Source organism: Zalophus californianus, chromosome 3 (genome assembly GCF_009762305.2).
Source record: "Zalophus californianus isolate mZalCal1 chromosome 3, mZalCal1.pri.v2, whole genome shotgun sequence".
NCBI classification, from domain to species: Eukaryota; Metazoa; Chordata; class Mammalia; order Carnivora; family Otariidae; genus Zalophus; species Zalophus californianus.
This window is the reverse complement of record NC_045597.1, coordinates 188,540,322-188,559,325: the sequence shown is the minus strand read 5'-3', so window position 1 is coordinate 188,559,325 and position 19,004 is coordinate 188,540,322. Positions and strand designations below refer to the sequence as shown.

Genomic DNA, 19,004 nt, shown 5'->3' with positions numbered 1-19,004 from the left:
TTACTCGCTCTTCTATCTCCAGCTCCTTTAGGTGTAGGGTTAGGTTGTGGATTTGAGACCTTTCTTGTTTCTTGAGAAAGGCTTGTATTGCTATATACTTTCCTCTTAGGACTGCTTTTGCTGTATCCCAAAGATTTTGAACAGTTGTGTTTTCATTTTCATTGGTTGCCATGAATTTTTAAAATTCTTCTTTAATTTCCTGGTTGACCCATTCCTTTTTTAGTAGGATGCTCTTTAGCCTCCATGTATTTGAGTTCTTTCTGACTTTCCTCTTGTGATTGAGTTCTAGTTTCAAAGCACTGTGGTCTGAAAATATGCAGGGAATGATCCCAATCTTTTGGTACTGGTTGAGACCTGATTTGTGACCTAGGATGTGATCTATTCTGGAGAATGTTCCATGGGCACTAGAGAAGAATGTGTATTCTGTTGCGTTGGGATAGAATGTTCTGAATATGTCTGTGAAGTCCATTGGGTCCAGTGTGTCGTTTAAGGTCTTTATTTCCTTGTTGATCTTTTGCTTAGATGATCTGTCCATTTCAGTCAGGGGGGTGTTAAAGTCCCCCACTATTACTGTGTTGTTGTCAATGTGTTTCTTTGCTGTTATTATTTGCCTTATATAACTGACTACCCCCATGGGCATAGATATTTACAATTGTTAGATCTTCTTGTTGGATAGACCCTTTAAGTAGAATATAGTGTCCTTCCTCATCTCTTATTACAGTCTTTGGTTTAAAAGCTAATTTGTCTGATATAAGGATTGCTACCCCAGCTTTCTTTTGGTGTTCATTAGCATGGTAAATGGTTTTCCACCCCCTCACTTTCAGTCTGGGGGTGTCTTTGGGTCCAAAATGAGTCTCTTGCAGACAGCATATCGATGGGTCTTGTTTTTTTATCCAATCTGCCTGTGTCTTTTGATTGGGGCATTTAGCCCATTTACATTCAGGGTAACTATTGAAAGATATGAATTTAGTGCCACTGTACTGCCTGTAAGGTGACTGTTACTGTCTATTGTCTGTGTTCCTTTCTGGTCTGTGTTGCTTTTAGGCTCTCTTTTTGCTTAGAGGACCCCTTTCAATATTTCTTATAGGGCTGGTTTCATGTTTGCAAATTCCTTTAGTTTTTGTTTGTCCTGGAAGCTTTTTACCTTTCCTTCTATTTTCAATGACAGCCTAGCTGGATATAGTATTCTTGGCTGCATATTTTTCTCATTTAGTGCTCTGAATACATCCTGCCAGTCCTTTCTGGCCTGACAGGTCTCTGTGGATAGGTCTGTTGCCAATCTAATGTTTCTACCATTGTAGGTTACATCTGTCTTCTCCCAAGCTGCTTTCAGGATTTTCTCTTTGTCTCTGAGACTCGTAAGTTTTACTATTAGATGTCGGGGTGTTGACCTATTTTTATTGATTTTTGAGGGGGGTTCTCTGTGCCTCCTGGATCTTGATGCCTGTTTCCTTCCCCAAATTAGGGAAGTTCTCTGCCATAATTTGCTCCAATTTGCTACCTTCTGCCCCTCTCTCTCTTTCTTCTTCTTCTGGGATCCCAATTATTCTAATGTTGTTTCATCTCGGTTTCATTTATCTCTCAAATTCTGCCCTCATGATACAGTATTGTTTATCTCTTTCTCAGCTTATTTTCCATCATTTGGTCTTCTGTATCACTGATTCTCTCTTCTGCCTCATTTATCCTAGCAGTTAGCGCCCCCATTTTTGATTGCACCTCATTAATAGCCTTTTTGATTTCAACTTGGTTAGATTTTAGTTCTTTTATTTCTCCAGAAAGGGTTTCTCTAATAACTTCCATGCTTTTTTCAGGCCCAGCAAGTATTTTCAAAATCATTATTCTGAACTCTAGTTCCGACATCGTACTAATGTCCGTATTGAGTAGGTCCCTGGCAGTCGGTACTGCCTCTTATTCTTTGTGTTGAGGTGATTTTTTTTTTCCGTCTTGTCATTTTGTCCAGAGGAGAAGAGATGAATGAGAGAACAAAATGCTAACAGGGTAACAACGTCCCCAGAAAATATACTCTAAAGAAATCAGAAAAGACCTGAAACCAGGAGAAAAGAAAGGGAAAGAAAGAAAAAAAGAAAAAGAAAAAAAAAGAGAAAGATAAAAACAAAAACAAAACAAAACAAAAAAACAGACTATGATCAAATATGATCAGGCTGGTGCATAGATCAGTGCCACACACCACATTTTGGGTGTATTTTGGTCTGTTAGAAGAAAGTGCCTCCCAAAATTTTAAAGAAAGGAAAACTTACATATGTACAAAAATAAGGATTAATACAATGAAGGGATGGAATATGACTGTAAAGATGAAAATTATAGTGCGCCTGGGTGGCTCAGTTGGTTAAACGATTGCCTTCGGCTCAGGTCATTATCCCGAAGTCCCAGGATCGAGTCCCGCATCGGGCTTCTTGCTCAGCAGGGAGTCTGCTTCTCCTTCTGACCCTACCCGCCCCCTTGTGCTCTCTCTCTCAAATAAATAAAAAATTAAAAATTAAAAAAAGATGAAAATTATAAAAGATTTTATAAAAGGAATTGTTAAGAAGTTGTTTGAAAAAAGAAAGAAGAGAATTTAAAAAAAAGGGGAGAGAATGTGATCAGGCAGGAGACTAGAACAAAGCCATACACTAGAGATTTAGGGTATATTTTGATCTGTTAGAAGAAACTGTATCTCAAAATTTTAAAGAGAGAACAACTTGTATATATATATGTGTGTGTCAAAAATAAAGGTAACTACTATGAAAGGACAGAATATGACTCTAAAAATGAAAAATAAAAATGCTTTTTAAAAAAGGGATTTATATAAGATGTTGGGGGAAAAAGAAAAATTCAAAAAAAAAAGTTAAAAAAAAATAACTTTGAAAGACTAAAGAATCATGGTAAAAATTCCCCTAGCTCTGGAGTTCTGCCATTCTCATTGATTGGTAAACTTGGTCTTGGCTGGCTGTTCGTGCTGATCTTCTGGGGGAGGGGCCTGTTGCCGAGGTTCCCAAACGTCTTTGCCGGAGGCAGAATTGCCCCGCCCTTGTCGGTCCGGGCTAAGCAAGCTGCTCAGGTTTGCTCTCGGGAGCTTTTGTTCCCTGCAAGCTCTCAGTACAGCTATGGAGGACGAGAGTGAAAACGGTGGCCTCCCAATCTCCGCCCGGAGGAGCTGAGAACTCGGGGCCCCGCTCCTCAGTGCGCCCCCAGAGAAAAGCAGTCAGTCACTCCCGTCTCCCCGGTCTCCGGCCGCACTCCGTGCTCACCCAGGCTGTGACCGAGCGTTTCTATCTCTGGCCCCCGACCCCGTGTGGAGTCTCCAAACCCGGCAGATCGCTGCGGTGCGCTCCCGCGCCGCTCCTCCCCGGGGCAGGAAGGGGAGTCTCCCCGGCTCTGCTGCTTGTTGGGTCCCTGCTGGAGGAGCAGTGGCCCGAGTGTACCGCGGATCACAGTTTATGGCCACCCCGAGCTGAGAGCCTGCGCCTCGGCTCCGTCTCTGCAGCCGGCTTCCCCGCTCCGATCCCTGGGAGCTCTGGCGCACTCAGGCACCCCCGGTCTTTCTGTGACCCCGAGGGTCCTGAGACCACACTGTCGCGCGAGGGTTCCACCCCCCGCTTACCCACTGGAGCGGCGTCCCTCAGCGGAGCCGACTTCTAAAAGTTCCGATTTTGTGCTCCGCGGCTCTAGCACTTGCCAGAAGCGGCCGACGGAGGCCCCCTCCCCCGTCGTCTATCCTCCCGAATATCGCCTCGGATTCACTTCTCCGCACGTCCTACCTTCCAGTGAGTGGTCGCTTCTCTGTTCAGAGAGTTGCTGCTACTCTCCTGTTCGATCTCCTGTTGAGTTCGTAGGTGTTCAGAATGGTTTGATCCCTATCCAGCTGAGCTCCTGAGACCAGACGAAACCCAGGTCTCCTGCTCCGCCGCCATCTTGCTCCGCCCCCCCTTTAAAATGTCTTTAGATTTCAATTTGTATAGTTTAAATTTCTCCTGAAGTTTCAATGGTTTCAGCAAGATTTTAAAATTAGCATTTCTTTGAAAATAGTATAACTTGATTTATTCTCTTATCTATTGTTACATAACCTTTATCACTTCATACTATCCAAACTTTCCTTAATTACATGTGCCACAGAGTGATTTAATTTCTTGTACTTTACAGTTAAGCTCTGAACAACGTAGAAGTCAGGGGTGCCAACCCCCACCCACGAAGTTGAAAATCCATGAATAACTTCTGACTCCCCAAAGAGCCTTACTAAGTAACATAAACAGTCAACGAACACATATTTGTACGTATATCATATACTGTATTCTTACAAAAAAGCTACAGAAAAGAAAATGTTAGGAAAATCCTAAGAGAAAACACATTTAAAGTACTGTACTATATTTATCAGAAAAAAAGCCTATATATAAGTGGACCCACGCAGTCCAAACTGTATTGTTCAAGAGTCAACTGTACTTTCAAAGAATTAACTTGCAGATTAGATTTGTCAACTTTTTTTTTTTTTTGCTTTTAAAGAAATAATTGTCCTATTTTTATGCTAGTAGAAATGTGGCACCAAACTGAATGTGGCCAGTCCTTTTAAACCAAAATGTCCTCATATTTTAAGTTACTGAGTTTTGTTGTTTCACTGGAAGGTCCAAGAGTCAGTTTTCCATGCAGGGTGTGCACCTGTCAACAAATGCCTTCATTTTTTAGAGGAGAGTGGCACAGGGCGCTGTAACCTTCCTCTGTACCCTCACCTTACTGCTGCCAACAGGTTCTAGCAAACAAAACTGGCGGTCGGGGTGCCAGATGTGTAATGTCTAACGGTTCTTTCTCTTTCAAGACTGTAGTACCCTATCCTACGATGAACTTTTCTCCTGGCCCACTTCTGTTCTATCCCTGATAAAAAAGACAATCTACAGTTCGCCTTTATCAAGATGCTGCCCACAAAACTGACCGTCCAACGAGCACCTCTCCTGGGCTCTTGCAACAACATCCCAGGGTGCAATATACCCAGGGTCCCATCTGCCCCAGCTATAGGGAGTATGGCGAGCTGGAGTCTCGAAACACATGCAAAAGAAAAGTGTGACTGAGTGGACCACACCAACTCTGTCCCTGTCAACAACAAACTCAAGAAGCTGCCATTTATCCAACCAAGGTGCCTTCACACCAGGGACAAACAGTGGACCTAGGCTCGGCCTTCTATCAACTTCCTGGCCACCCCTGCCATCTGTTTCTGAAGGCGGCAAGTGCCCAGTCATCAATACTAACTCCCAACTCCTTCCTACCTGCCAGTCTTTTTCCATACCTCCAAGGCGTTTTAACAGAGAAGTCTTGAGAAGCCCTATCAGGGGCTGCAAAATGGACACCATCTTAACCTCAAAGCTGCACAGATCACAGTGATTACAGGTACTTAAGGGAGAGCCACTGCATCCAGGGGTGCCCAAGCTGAAGTCCTGTGACCCACCACATACCTCTTCATCACCAGGCTCCATGGGCTGGCACAGCCAAGGGGTGTCCGCCAGCTTCCTCAGTTGCTGGTCCATCTCTGTGAGAGCAGCCCCAAGCCGCTCTTTCTGAGGGGGATCCAGCTGCTGCTCCAGGCAGGAAGGAAAGAGAGACACAGCTGGTTATTAGCAGTGAGGAGCTGGGGCCACAGCAAAGCCCCCATGCAGGCATGCAGTCTGCTTCAGGGAAAGCGATCTGTTTCTCAGACAGTTCTTACAAAAATTCCTAAGGAAACTAAGTCATACAACACTGGCTAAGGGGCCAAATTCAGAACCTCCCCTTCTAAGTAGGATCAGGTGAGGAAATTAAAACTCTCCTTTCATAAGTACTGGAATAAACCAAGCTCGTCTGAACACTGAATGAGCGGCGCTGACACTCACCAACTTCTGTCTACCCTGAGACCACTATGTCAGAAAGAGGATAGGACCAGACCGCCTGCACCAGAGTGCAGGAAATGCTGAGGCAGGAAAGAAGCAGTCATCACATTCAGAGGAGCAGACGATTTTGAAATGAAGAACAGAGAACATGGAAACTAGCTTTTCGGGGTGGTTCTCCAGATCCGTGATCTTCAGCAAATCACTCTACCTCCTTGACCTCCACGTCCTCATTTTTTAAAACAAGAAGGTTGGCCAGGCCATCCCTCAGGTCTTTCCTATTTTAGCTTCTGCAATGCGGTGAAACCCGACCTGCGTGCTTGCCCAGGGCTGACTCCTCAGCCAGGTTGGCAGGGCTGAGTGAGGAAGGGCGACAGTGCAGTGCGTCTGAGAACAGGGCCTGCCTGCCTGCTCACAGGCAGATGGCTCCACGCCTGCAGATTTCTAAGGTAGAATTTAGTGTGCAATGACAAAGGTGGTTCTGTCCACAGGAGTCTAACATGCTAGAGATGATGTGGTTGAGATGTGGCCAGAGGGTTTGAGAACCAGCCATATGGCCAGATCAGATGACCTCCACGGCCCCTTCCAACACTGAGTCTAGAATTCTTAAGCCAGGAACACCAGGCTAAGATCTGCTGCCCTCCACACAAAGGTCACTACATGCAGAGTGAGGGCCAGCCTCTCAGCTTACCAGAGCCACCTTCCCGGCCAGCAGCAGTTCCGTCTCACTGCGCAGAGCTTTGATGTTATTCACCATTTCCAGGACAAAGCTGCAGTTCAGCCCCTGAGAGGAACCAGAATGACACCCATGTAGAAGGCCCAAGGGCTACAGGACTCCAGAGGAGCAAAACCTGAAAAGCACAGGCACCTCTGTGGTTCTGGGCTTGCCGTACACTCGGTCCATGGACTTGGAGCTGGCATTGACGGCATGGGCAAGTTCCTGCTCCATGTCCTGATGGGACTGAGCTATCTCCCGGATACTAGAAAGAAAGAAACACAGCACTCATCAGACCAGAGGAAGGGACAGCCTATAACATCACCTCGCTCGAAGACAGGCCCAGGTCCAGCCCAGAGGGCCAACGCAGACACAGCTCAGCCAATGGCAAACAGAGCAGGTCTTAAAGGGAAAATGTGACACCAAAATCCAAGTTTTTCCAGAAACTCAACCAGGGAGAAAAATACCCAAAATGAGACTCATACCCTGTAAAATGGCAAGCTGACAGGAAGCATGGTTTGTAGGCCTGCTATGTGGGGACAGCTGATCGTTCCTGAAAGGGGACTTTGCCTCCCCACTCTATAAATGAGGATGACAGGACCCTTCTCTGTGGGGACGATCCTGGTTCAAAAGGCTCAGACCCCAGGACACGGACCCAGGCAAGAGTCCCTTGCCCCAGGGACCCACACAGATATAGGGTGGTGACAGGGTCAGACACAGCAAGAGCACCAGAGCAGACAAAGGGGGCACACAAGTCAGGGGAGCTGGATGAGGAGCCACTTGTCCTACCCTGGGGAAAACCAGGGGCAGCTGCTGGACTTTAAACAAGACAATGATGGCAAGTCCCCACCTACGGGGCTGCCACAGGGTTTGAGGGGACAAGAATGAAGACAGAAGGAAGCTAGAAGCCTGTTATACAGTCAGGAACTGAGAAACAACAGAAGAAGTGAAGTCATCGAGCCCAGATACTGATTTGGCCACGGGGGGCGGGGCGGGGGGGTGGCAGTGGCAGAAGTGGAGACAGAGGACACAGCGCAGGCCATGCTCTCAGGGGTGTGGACCCAGAAGGACCATGGAACCAGAAGTGCCTACCAGAATCCTGGGAGAGCCACCAACCCACAGGCTGAGAGCCTGATGCTGGGGGAAAGAGCAGGAGAAGAACCGCCCAGAAGGGCAGGCAGAGCCCAGAGCCCGCAGGGCGGCAGTGCTCCCAGCGGAGCAGAGGAGGAGGAAGCCACAGAGCAGCACAGAGGCAAAGTCAAGGAGCACCAGGCCAGCGTGCGGCCTCCGGGGATGACCAGGGAGGGCAAATACATTGAAAACCAGAACCAGATGGCGGCCGAAGAGGGTCACGGGATCTGGCAACTGAGAGGGCATAGATCACCAAGCTGAACGACCCTTCCACAGTGACGCACGACAGCAGTCGGGGCCCGGGCGGGTGGGGAGAACGGACAGTGGCGGAGCGGGACCACCGCGCCCGAAGGTCGTCGCCAGTGGCTCCAGAAGGCTCTTCTCAAAGGCAGAGTAAAAGAAGGACATGCCTTTGGGTACTGGTGGGGTATTTACTTTCTAATAACTACAAGGTTTGTTTTTTTTACTAACAAACCTGCTCTCTGGGATAAAGCAGAAGTGGCAGTAAGAATCCAAGATAGGTTTTTACATCTGTGAACTGGCTCTGAAAACACCTGTGGATTTTAAGCTTCCATCTACATCCACTCCGAGCACTCTCTGAAAGTCAGTTAGCGGAGATGAACCAAAGCCAAGGGCCTGCAGAAACCCCAGCTGGGCCCGGGTGAAGGAGGCAGACTGGCACATGAGCCCTGGGAGGAGGGACGCCACGCCGGCAGCCCAGCGGTGAACGTGCGGCCCCGAGGCCGTCAGGGGCCCAGGGGCTCCAGCCGGGAGGAGGCTAACCTCACAGGGAAGGCGAGGGCCCACCTGTGGATGAGGGCTCCCGCCGCCTGCCCGAACTGGTCCATCTGGGTGGCCTCTTCCTCAGACAGGATCTCCGGGTGCAGAGAGAAAGATGGAGCACGAGGAAGTTCACACTTCTGCTTGTCTTCCCAGGACTTAAGCGTGTTCTCAAATGCCTAGGGCACAGGATGGCGGTATCACACGGCGCACCACTCTCTCGAGAGGCAGGCACACGTCCAAGCGCAAACACTGCTGGGGTATTCGCTGGACCACAGCCAGAGAGGGAGAGACACAATTCTGTTTCACACTGAGGAGGAGTGGGGATGGTCCTGGAAATTACACCCCTGTTCACTTAAGCTCTGTGTCTAACAAAAGTAAATTCCTAGAACGAGACACTAGAAACTCTGGGTCTTCTCCGAGAAGGTGCACAGGTGTGCCTGCAGGTGAGCCCTGGGCCCGGAGTGTTCTCTCCGGGTCCCCGAAGGCAGCCTTTCTTACCCTATCTCTGGTAAGCGTCTGTGCCCGGTTCTTGTGGATAATCCGAATGTATCCTGGAGGCTGGATCCAGGCCTCTCCGTCCACCTGCACAGGTACGCCCTCGTCCCCCAGGATGGAAATCTTCACTGTACGACACTGAGCAAACATCACAGCCGTTACTTGGGCACCGCGCGGAACCAAGGAGCTAGGGGGCTGTCTCTCAGCACCGCAGGAGCCTTCCTGTCCTACGTGCTCTTGCACACATCAGCTGATGGCTGGGGGGATACCCCGCCCACTGCCGACCACCTCTGCGGTCAGAGCATCCTCGTCTGGGACACAGCTCATGAAGCCCAAGGGTCTGTCCCACCCTCCCCGTCCCCTGACCCAGCACTGCACCTGAAAACACAGCGAGGAGACCTCAGTGGTCAGATACAAGCACCAGGCCCGGGGTGGACACTCATGACCAGCAAGAGCCATAGGGCCCCGCACACATGCAGACACTCCCAGAACAGGGTAAACCCCTCCCAAAAAGTGGTTAACGATGCACTGTTTCTCTTCTCAACAAAAAACACTGCCCAAGAGTTAATATCATAAAACTCAAACACCCTACCCTATGTGGGGGCAGACTGAAGCTGGAAGGACTGGAAAGTCACTGCGTGGGCCTCAGGTGAGCTGTTATCAGCGTCCCCGCTTCATTATGCATTAAAACACTGCCCACCCCAACCTATCACCAGAAATAAGCCCCCCCCATCTCCCCTCTCCAGCTGGGCCTTAGAGCAGCAGGTGAGACCCCGCTTTCTCCACTGCTCACTGCTCGGCCTCCGTTCCCAAACTCAGGATGCAGCTGTTGAAAAGCCACAGGCATGCGCCGAGTCTGGTCGGGACTGTCTCATCGCATCCCACCTCAACAGAAGGGGGCAGGTACAGTGGGCACCCACAGAGAAACCAGGGCAGGGAGCTCAGGCAGGATTCAAGGGGGCCCCAATTCTGAAAGAGTGTCGTCTGTCAAATACAGCAGGGGACAAAGGGCTCTGGCCCAGGAGACGGGGCCGTGGGTGGTCCCGGAAAACCACCCATTCTCCTGGGCTCTGTGCAAGGAGTGCACTGATGCAGGAGACTGGTTCTGGGCCAGGCCCTGCTTCTCCGAACTCGTGGGGGCCAGACTGCCTCCCAGGTCCCTCCCACCTGCAGGACCACGGCCGGTACCTGGGCGATTCGGTGATGCTGCAGCTTAATGACACGAGACACAGCCATCTGCATGCTGCCAAACACAGCGACCACCTCCAGAATCTTATCATCGAATGACGGAGCTGCAAAAGTCTGCAAGGACCAGTGTTAAGAGCTGACCTCTGCTCCGAACTTCCCCGCACACCCCTCGGTGCTCCCTCTCTGGACTGCTGCTCTGGTTACAGACAGACAGGGGCACTACCAGGGTGTGGTGTGTCCTAACTGAGAAGCAGCTGTGGGGCAAATGCATCACTGAGGGGGTTTCTAGGAGAAACCCCAAAACCAGCTGCGGGAATCAAATCTCTGAGCTGCCACGGACTAGCAGTGTGACCTTGAGCAAGTCACTTAACTTCTTTTGTCCTCGGTCCCATCATCTGTGAACCAAGGGTAACACTGGTATGCTCTTATGAGGACCAAGGTACCTCTTGCCCAGTGCTTTCAACAGCTACCAGAGCACCTCAAATGTGCAGTTCACGTTCACTATTTCTGTTAGCTATTATGTATGAAGGAAACCATGTCCCTGGTTAAAGACCATCAAGGCCTCCCACAGTTCTTAGCAGAAATTCCAAACTTCTTCCCTGGATGACACAACCCCACATGGTCTCAAACCTGTCTGCATTTCACCCATTGCACATCGTCAAGGAACTTTCTCCGTGCCACATCCTGTCTCACCACTAAGCCTTCGTGTACGCTGTTCCAGCAACTCCCTGGAACAGCCTCCCCACCCCGTACCCTACCCCCACCTGACCTGGCCAACCCCAAGTCTTCTTTCAGGCCTCAGCGTAGATGTTCCCTCCTCTGAGAACCCTTCCCAGACTGCCCCAAATTGGGAGTTGAGCCTGGCTTCTGCATCACGCCTATACCCCTGACCACATCTGTCCTGCTCGGCTTCTCTTCTCATGGGCGGGGGGACCCTATCTGTCTTGTTCTCCACTGTACTCCAGCTGCCAGCACAGGCGAGGAGTGCCGTCCTACCTCCGCACCACTACCTGAGCCCCGAGAGGCAGCATGCTCCACTGGGGCCTGACGTGGCGGGTACTCCTTGAAGAGATTGCCCACACCCCCCTTGGGCCCATGCCACCCAGGACCCCAGTACGTACATCATCTTCCTTGGTGCCCCCCCAGAAGTTGGTCCCTCCAGCATAGCTGGGAATGTTGAGGACAGCAATCCCCTGGAGGCTGGGGAGTGGAATGGGTCGCCCATCACACTGCGCGGCAGAAATGCCAGAAAAAGAAGAAAAAAGACAGATGCACAGCATCGACCTGGTCCTTCCTCACCAGCAATCCCCCTGCCACCCCCAGCCCGGGCTGAGGGGGCCACGGCCACAGCTGAGCTCTCAGCGAGGGCCCAAAAGGGCAGAGGGAGTCCCCACCCAGCTAGAAGGGCCAAGAGGAGACCAGAGGGGCCCCTGACTGCCTGCAATTGCAGGAGAGCCCTCCTGCTCACCTCCAACAGGACCTTCTGCTCCAGGTTCTTGTAGGTTCTGTGCAGCAACTCTTTGGTTCCAAGAACCCCGTACCACATCATATTCTTGGTCCGACTCCTGCAGGCAGAAAGCAAAGAACTGACAGGATCTCAGCTCTCTTCATACAGTGAGCTACAGTCGCCGCCGTGAGCTGCAGGAGCGCATCTGATCCCACACCGGCCAGATGCGGCAACCACTCTCAACACAGACACCTCAAGGGAAGGAAGGGCATTTCCTCGTTATAGGTCTGTGTAAGATATGCATAAAGAAATACATCTGTTGATGTAAAATTCTGCTGAAAAGTAACACTCCCAAGAAAGTAACTTACAGACATTACAGAACCTCACAAAAAAACTGATAATGATTTTTTCTAGCTATGAAATTATGTTTACCATGGAAAATCTGGGAAGTGCAGAAAAGCACAAAGGAGCAAATAATCCTCACAATCCCCACCTCTCTACGTATGGATAAAGAACTTTAGTGTACTTCCTCAATCTTTCACATACAGGTGAAAGAGCCAGTCTCCAGTCTCCTGACCGACTCTGTTCACTTGGCCCCGCAGCCTGCGTCTTGAGGCGGGACTGACCCCAGTGAGGCACCTCCCCACCGTTGCCGGACAACTTAACCCCTCCGACTGGACCCAACCACTTCCCTCTCCTGGGCTCTGTCAATCATGTGGCAGTCGTCCCTTCGCACACACTTCTTTACAAACGTTTCCAGTTCCTTCTTTAAGACAGACTCCTAGAAATGGAATTCCTCTTAGACCTTTACAAAGCTCTTGCTACAAACTCAAGGAGTATCCTATCAGGGTCCCACGGTTCTAAAAATGTATCGTGCATGGCCCTGTTCACCTATTTTACTCTGTTAAACTATGTGCACTCTAACGCCTTTTTAGTTATTTTTCAACTAACAGGGTTATTTTTAAATGATTCGGGCTCACCACCATGAGCTGTAGAACAGAGATGTCCCTGGGGGCTTCGGAGACAGTCTCCACCACTCACGAGCCCCAGAGCTCAAAGGTTTCTTGAATTCTTATGCCTGATTTTGTTTTCCGAGAAATTTCCAACTACACAGCACTTGGGTGATCATCAGAACAAGTCCTTAGGTGTGTGAGCCCCTCCCACCCAGCTCCCCCAGCGTCACCCCTCCAAGTGATAATGGCACCAAATGAGCAGGGGGCACACGGAGCAAGTGTGCAGGCTCTCTGGCAAGGGACACCCCCCCCCCCGACTCCAACGTCAATGGCTATCTCTGCCCAAACTCATGGCAGCTGCTCCCTCGCTAGTTCTAGAATGTCAGAGCTCAAGGTTTCCTCCTCCAGGGGATTACTGAGGGGTGAGGTGAGAGATGTTAACTCCCTGCTTCACTTCTCACGTTCGCATGGAGGAGACAGGATCTCCACTTCAACCCAGGAGGAAACTTGCCCATTTGTCTCCACCCCCTCCCTCGGCGGGCAGGGGGGAGTAGAGGTCATTTAGGGGAAGAAACCGAACATCCCCAGGGACAGCCCTCGGGCCTCTCACGTGGCTACCTTTCTGTGGAGGGGCATCCTCTCAGGGGCTCTGTGGGGAGCCGACAGGGCCGCCCGGCTCTGTCCGGTGGTAAGGAGCACACAGAGCCGCCACCAATGCTGCCGGGGACTCAACGTGTCGGGCACAGTCACTTCTTAGCACACTCTGTCACCTGGCCCTTTACAGCAGCACCGTGGACTTACGACTCTCCAGACTCAGACCCTTACGACTGACCGCACTCACTCATTTTCTCATGTGGAATCTGCCGTGACCACGCCAGCCCTGAGGAGGGGGACGCCTCCTCCAGGCTGGCCTCCTGGACTCTGACCTGGTTCCACCCACATCTTGTAAAAGCACCTCCCTTCCCAACAAGGCATTCGGGCTTTACATATGCCTTCTGCCTTGGCACTCTGCTGACTCTAGAAGTCACCTCACTCCCGGGAACGAGAAGCAAGGACGATGCAAAGGGCAGGTGTGCACACAAGCCGCTGCCTACCTGCACTTCTCTGGGTGCTCATCACGCTTGTTGTTGAAATCCAGGGATATCTTCGCATCCAGGCCGATGCCAAAGTAATTGTTCATGACACACTTCTCTGTGTAATACTCTCTGCAAAGGGGGTTTCAGACCAGTGAGAACCACCTGGGTCACTTCACAGCCTCCCAACCTCCAAGCATTTCTCCCCGAGGGAAAAACTCATGCCTTGTCCTTCAGGAGCAGCTTTACTGACCTAGAACTCACAGACCACCCGATGTACCCATTTAGAGTGTAGGACTCGGTGATTTTTAATGTACTCGGTCATGTAACCATCACTACTATCCATTTTAGGACATCTCATCACCCCAAAAGTAAGCTGCCCCCCGCCCCAGCCATCAGCCCCCAAACCCTCCCCAGCCCTGGCAACCATGAATCTGCTTTCTGTCTCCATGGTGTGCCTACTCTGCAAGTTTCATATAAGTGGAACCCACAGTGTGTGGGCCCTTTGCGTCTGGCTTCTTTCACTGAGCATAATGTTTTCAGGGCTCATTCGTGCTCAGGGCCTCATCCCTTCCAATGGCTGAGCAGCACTCCGCTAGAGATGTGTGAGCACCGGTATGCATGCTGGGGTAGACACGTTCTCCCTGACACAGTCTGGGCCACGGGGAAACTGGGTTTTGCGGTACTGCCAGACTGTTTCCCAGAGCAGCTGTGCCATCTCACACGCCCACCAGCGATGTGAAACCTGACGGTGTCTACAGCACATATACCCACGCATCTTCAACTGTGGGTTTCAGAACATGCCTCAAACATCCCTAGACCCAATCACAGCTGTCTCTAAACGTGGAAATGTCCATCCCAGCCCCCATGGCAGCACCTCCCTTCCCTCTGTCCTCTGCTGATGAGACTCCTTTCACTCCAGCTTCTCAGCCTCCCCCTCCCCCTAGCAATCATCGAGACTACAGGGGTCACAAAGGGGCTCTGTGGACCCTCCTTTCCCTCTAGGGCAGCTGGCTACAAGGAGGAGTCCCTGACCCTCCATCTGGAAAGGGCAGCAAGGAGAAAAGTGCATGCCTGGCATTCCTGATGGCAGTTCCCACAAAAACCCCAGGGAATACCGCCTGGATCACAACCCTGCCACCTTTTAGGTTAACAGGTGTTTGAAGCCTGATTTGAGAAGCAATCCTCACGTGGATGTTTTTATGACACATCTAATCCAAGTGCCTAACAGCTTATCGAGAGCAAAGCTCAAGACAGAACTGTTTTCTGAGCAACAGACCACGTGCTGACCAGTATTTATAGGTCCTGGGAAAAGGGAGGGATCCGATCCAGAAAAACAGCATTGGGACAAGGGAAGGAGAATGGAGAGACTGGGCACAGGGACCCAGGAAGTGGGAGGCAGCCAGGCCCCAGAGGCTACTGCAGGCAAAGGCAGAATGACCACAAATCGGGGGAACCCCCCGAGCCACGGCCCTGGCATGCCGCCCCGCATGGAGGGAGGAGAGCAGCCCGTCTCCCCAGGCGAGTCTCGCCCTATGGAAGACGACACGGGGGAAAGACACGGACACCTAAGCTTCCAGGTGCGGGACTTCAGTGGTCTCAGGCGAAGGGAACAAATGGAAGTATCTAGCTCGGGAGGCCGTGTGGGTACTGCTCATGGAAGGCCACGGCTCTGGCCTTACTGAGGAAAGGTGTTGGGGAGGGTCAGGATCAGAGCGGGGCGGCAGGGTGAGGGGCAGGCACTCAGCCGTGGCAGGTCCGGGACGAGGGCGCCGATATGTCTGGGCAGGCCAGCATCAGGCAGCAGGTGTCTGAACCGAGGCCACTCTGCACACTTCTGGCTCCGCTCTCCAGAACCCCCCGAGTCTGTGCAAAGCCGCACATTCCTGTCACCCTTCCAACCACCCCTGACACACGTGGCTAGCAACATTCAACCCACTGCCACCAGCCACGCCACCCAGACCTTGCCATCAGCGAGCAGAAGGGAAAATCTAGAAGACCAGGCTTTCAAACACCATTTGTCTCTAACGGCCTCCAAACACACAAGAACTGCCGTGTCAGAGTCCTCGATGCCTGAGAAACAGGGCAGAGGACACAGCACCAGCCCACAGGGCAGCCTGGGAGCCTTCTTCCCCGCAATCCCCAACCCAGGACTGTATCTCCTAGATTCGGCCCCGGAACCCAGGCCCCTGCAGGACCAACAGGGGGAAGCGGGGGAAGGAAGGGCGTGAGGACGAGGCGCCAATGCAAGGCCAGCCAGGGTCCTGGGGAGCGACCATGAAGAACAAGGGCCAAGTCAGCTCCCAGAAGAAGCTCCTGAACCTACAGAAAACCTCAGACCCTGGGGGATGTTCAGGAACCACTGACGCAGGACCCGTGCGGGAAGCTGGGAGACGCTTAGCTGAGGCGTCACAATTTCTAAGTTTTCCTTATCAGCTAACAAAGCTGGAAAAGGATCACCTAGTCAACTGTACAGGAATTCCTGCGGCCAATTCCAAATCTGTTTTCTGGGCTCCAACATTCTTTTAACAACATGCTCTCCTGGTTTACCCCCATACTCACAGGTTTTCTGGTTCCGAGTTAAAGGGATCGGCATTAATTAATAAGCGACTGATGACAGAACCTCCAGGCAAGGAACCAGACATCCCAGCCCGAACGTCTGTAAGGAAGAAACAGGAAGAGACAGCGGGTCAGAATTCACTGAATTAAGAGAAGCTTGTGTCTTCCAGGCCAAGGCACATGTATTCTTCAAAACATTACTGGAATTAAATTATTTCTAAATAATATATAAACAGATCCAAATTTTGACAATTTAAGTGTTTCAGGTCAAAAATCACCATCATAAATCCCTATTCATGGAGCAAAAACAAACACACCGGGTGGCAGAAACCACCACCTGAAGACACAGTAAAGAACAGTTTATAAAGACTGTACTCATTACATGTAAGAAGCTCCACCGAAATGATCTCTCAGTACAAGTAATCCTAACGTTCAGTTGTATGGCTTTGTGAGGCTACATTCCGGAGTCATAAACAGGGAACAGCCCAAGTGCCCAGAATCCCCAAGGAACCTGCACCAACTTACAAATTTTAAGTCATAAACATTAAGGCAGAGATGGAGCTCTGCTTTTAAACATTCTGCCAATTAACCCCTTCTGGTGACAATTATGTCTCTGATTAACCAAATACATCTCATTAGCCTCATGTCCCAAGGACTTCTGGAATGTTTTTTCCACTCAGTTGAGATTCACCTAGAAATTGCCAAATCATTTATGGGAGCAGATGGTGTGGTGTGCTCTCTGCCAGGCCCAGGAGGCCTCAGGAAGTCACCTGAAGCTGGTTAGGGGGCTCTTATCGGTAACCTCAACCCCCTGTGCTACTCCTTCCTTCGGCAGACATAGAGTACTGCCACAGTGCCTCTGGAGGGAAGATTACCTCGACCCTAACTTGGGCAAAATGAAAGCACAGACAGAGACACCACTTTCCTGGTGGCCAGTTGTGCCCTCCTACAATCATGCTAGAAATGACAGGATGACTCGCTTGGCGCCCCATCACACCCTGCCCGCCCCTCCCTTTTTACTCAGGATAACTCCTATTCATCCTTCAGGATCCAGCTCAAGTTATCACCTCCTCAATGACATCTTCCTGGGGCCTCTGGCAGCAGTTTGGGTGCTGTCTGCCCTTACTAATAAATAAAGGCACTTTTCATGCCATGACGTAACTTTGAAACCTCCCCACAGACCTATATATAAGCTCTTGAAGGACAACGACGTGGTCTCATTCGTTCCCACAGACCCGGTGCCAGGCAAAGCGACAGGCCCTTGATCTCACTAGCTGGCAGGTTAGCACCCCACCCGCACCGGCCCACAGACACGCATGGCCAGCCTACGGGGGACACTCACTCGAGAACAGGATCTTGGTGTTCAGGGCCGGCAGGCCATCCCGGTTTCCCGACTGGGGAGGAAGAGAGGCAGAACTGCCCAGTGACAAACTTCCTTTGCTTATCAGCTTCTCACATGGGGATCTGGACACTACAAAAACAGAACAGCAAGCCATAAAACCATCCAAAATAGAACATTACTGAAGCACTGGGAGAGGTCATCAGAGAAACAACCATTGTTAAGGACTGAGGGGAATGAGGAAGGGTTGTCAGCCCCCACCCCCACCCCGCAGTGTGTGCGAGACAAATCAAGAGGCCCAGGAGAGAGGAGGGGAAATGGGAAGGGGCCGGAGAGGCAAGTGGGTCTGGACGCCCTCTAGAGGGTGACACAGGCGCTGCCGAGCCTGGGATGGGGAGGCCGGGCTGCATCCCGGTCAGCCTGGGCTGTGGGCGTCCGTGCATGTGCAGAGTGGAGCTCAGAGCAATAGTGATCACGGAGGAAATGCTTAGACAGACACGTCCCAGCAGGTGTACAGGCTATGAGGGAGGGGGCTACACACAGTCAGTGCGGGAGGCGGTGCCTGGGCTAGGGGGCTGCTCCAGGAGGGAGAAGGGTCCCCAGGCGGACAGCCCATAGGGCTAGGTGGCACCCTGGCCAAAATGCCAGGCAGCCTGGCCCGGAGCAATGTGCATAGGTGCACAGTGTCTGGCTGGCTGCAGCCAGGGGTGCCTGAGCCCCAGGTTGGGACCCCTGGTGCACCAGGAGGACCCACAGGCCTGAGCCCTGCGGGGTCTGGGGTGCACGGCAGGTTCTGAGGAAAGCACACTCCTTCCTGTGGGGGTCCGGCTGGGCCTTCCCCAGATAAGGAGGTGGTGCATGGCAACAGGCTGCGTGTTCGTGACTTTTTACACATCCTAAAACTTCCCAGGGCAAGCTTTCTGACTATGGCAAACCCCAGGGGCCCAATCACAGTGATGAGGTCTTCAGGACTGACCGGTACCTTTGCGGAGGCTCCTGCCCTTGGTAACCCCGTAGCTCTCGGTGGGACACACTCTGTCATCCGACTTCAGGTCTTTTTTCTCCTCCGACTCAGAGAGATCTAAGGCAAACCCCTCCTGTTCCTGGGTCTGGGCGTTCTGCTCGTCAACAGCTGTGCAAGGGAAGAAGACCTGCAGCTGAGCGTGCCACGGCACAGCGCACGGACGGTGCCTGGCCTGCAGGGCGCCTGCGCAACACAGGCTCCCCTCCTCCTCCCCGTCAACTCTCTTCAGACGTGCTCTCAGCTGAAGGCTCATGGCCGGAAGCGGCCACCCCGTCCCCACTGTCCAACCAGCCCTGCAAGAACGCGGGGCACTGGGCATCCGTGTGGATGGGCTGGGGAGAAGGGAGAGAGCCAAGCGGCTGGAAGACGTGGAAAAGGTGAGAAGAGTGAGGGCACACGGGGCCTCCACCTGACTGTCAGCCAGGAGCAGGGCTGGCGTGAACACACCAGA

General features: G+C 51.6%; 1 protein-coding gene across 11 annotated transcripts in view; it reads right to left on the bottom strand.

Annotated features, from left to right (window-relative positions):
* Window positions 1–19,004, bottom strand: part of DGKD (diacylglycerol kinase delta) — a 119,209-nt gene that overhangs the window by 11,223 nt on the left and 88,982 nt on the right. For all 11 annotated transcript variants that reach the window (XM_035726677.1, XM_035726676.1, XM_035726675.1 and 8 more), the window contains 12 exons: window positions 18,512–18,661; window positions 17,533–17,661; window positions 16,194–16,290; window positions 13,653–13,763; window positions 11,627–11,723; window positions 11,280–11,387; window positions 10,159–10,272; window positions 8,974–9,108; window positions 8,500–8,651; window positions 6,715–6,826; window positions 6,538–6,630; window positions 5,439–5,558 (listed from right to left, as the gene is read on the bottom strand). In XM_035726677.1, the coding sequence (XP_035582570.1) occupies window positions 5,439–5,558; window positions 6,538–6,630; window positions 6,715–6,826; window positions 8,500–8,651; window positions 8,974–9,108; window positions 10,159–10,272; window positions 11,280–11,387; window positions 11,627–11,723; window positions 13,653–13,763; window positions 16,194–16,290; window positions 17,533–17,661; window positions 18,512–18,661 (1,418 nt within the window). The remainder of the gene's footprint in view (window positions 1–5,438; window positions 5,559–6,537; window positions 6,631–6,714; window positions 6,827–8,499; window positions 8,652–8,973; window positions 9,109–10,158; window positions 10,273–11,279; window positions 11,388–11,626; window positions 11,724–13,652; window positions 13,764–16,193; window positions 16,291–17,532; window positions 17,662–18,511; window positions 18,662–19,004) is intronic.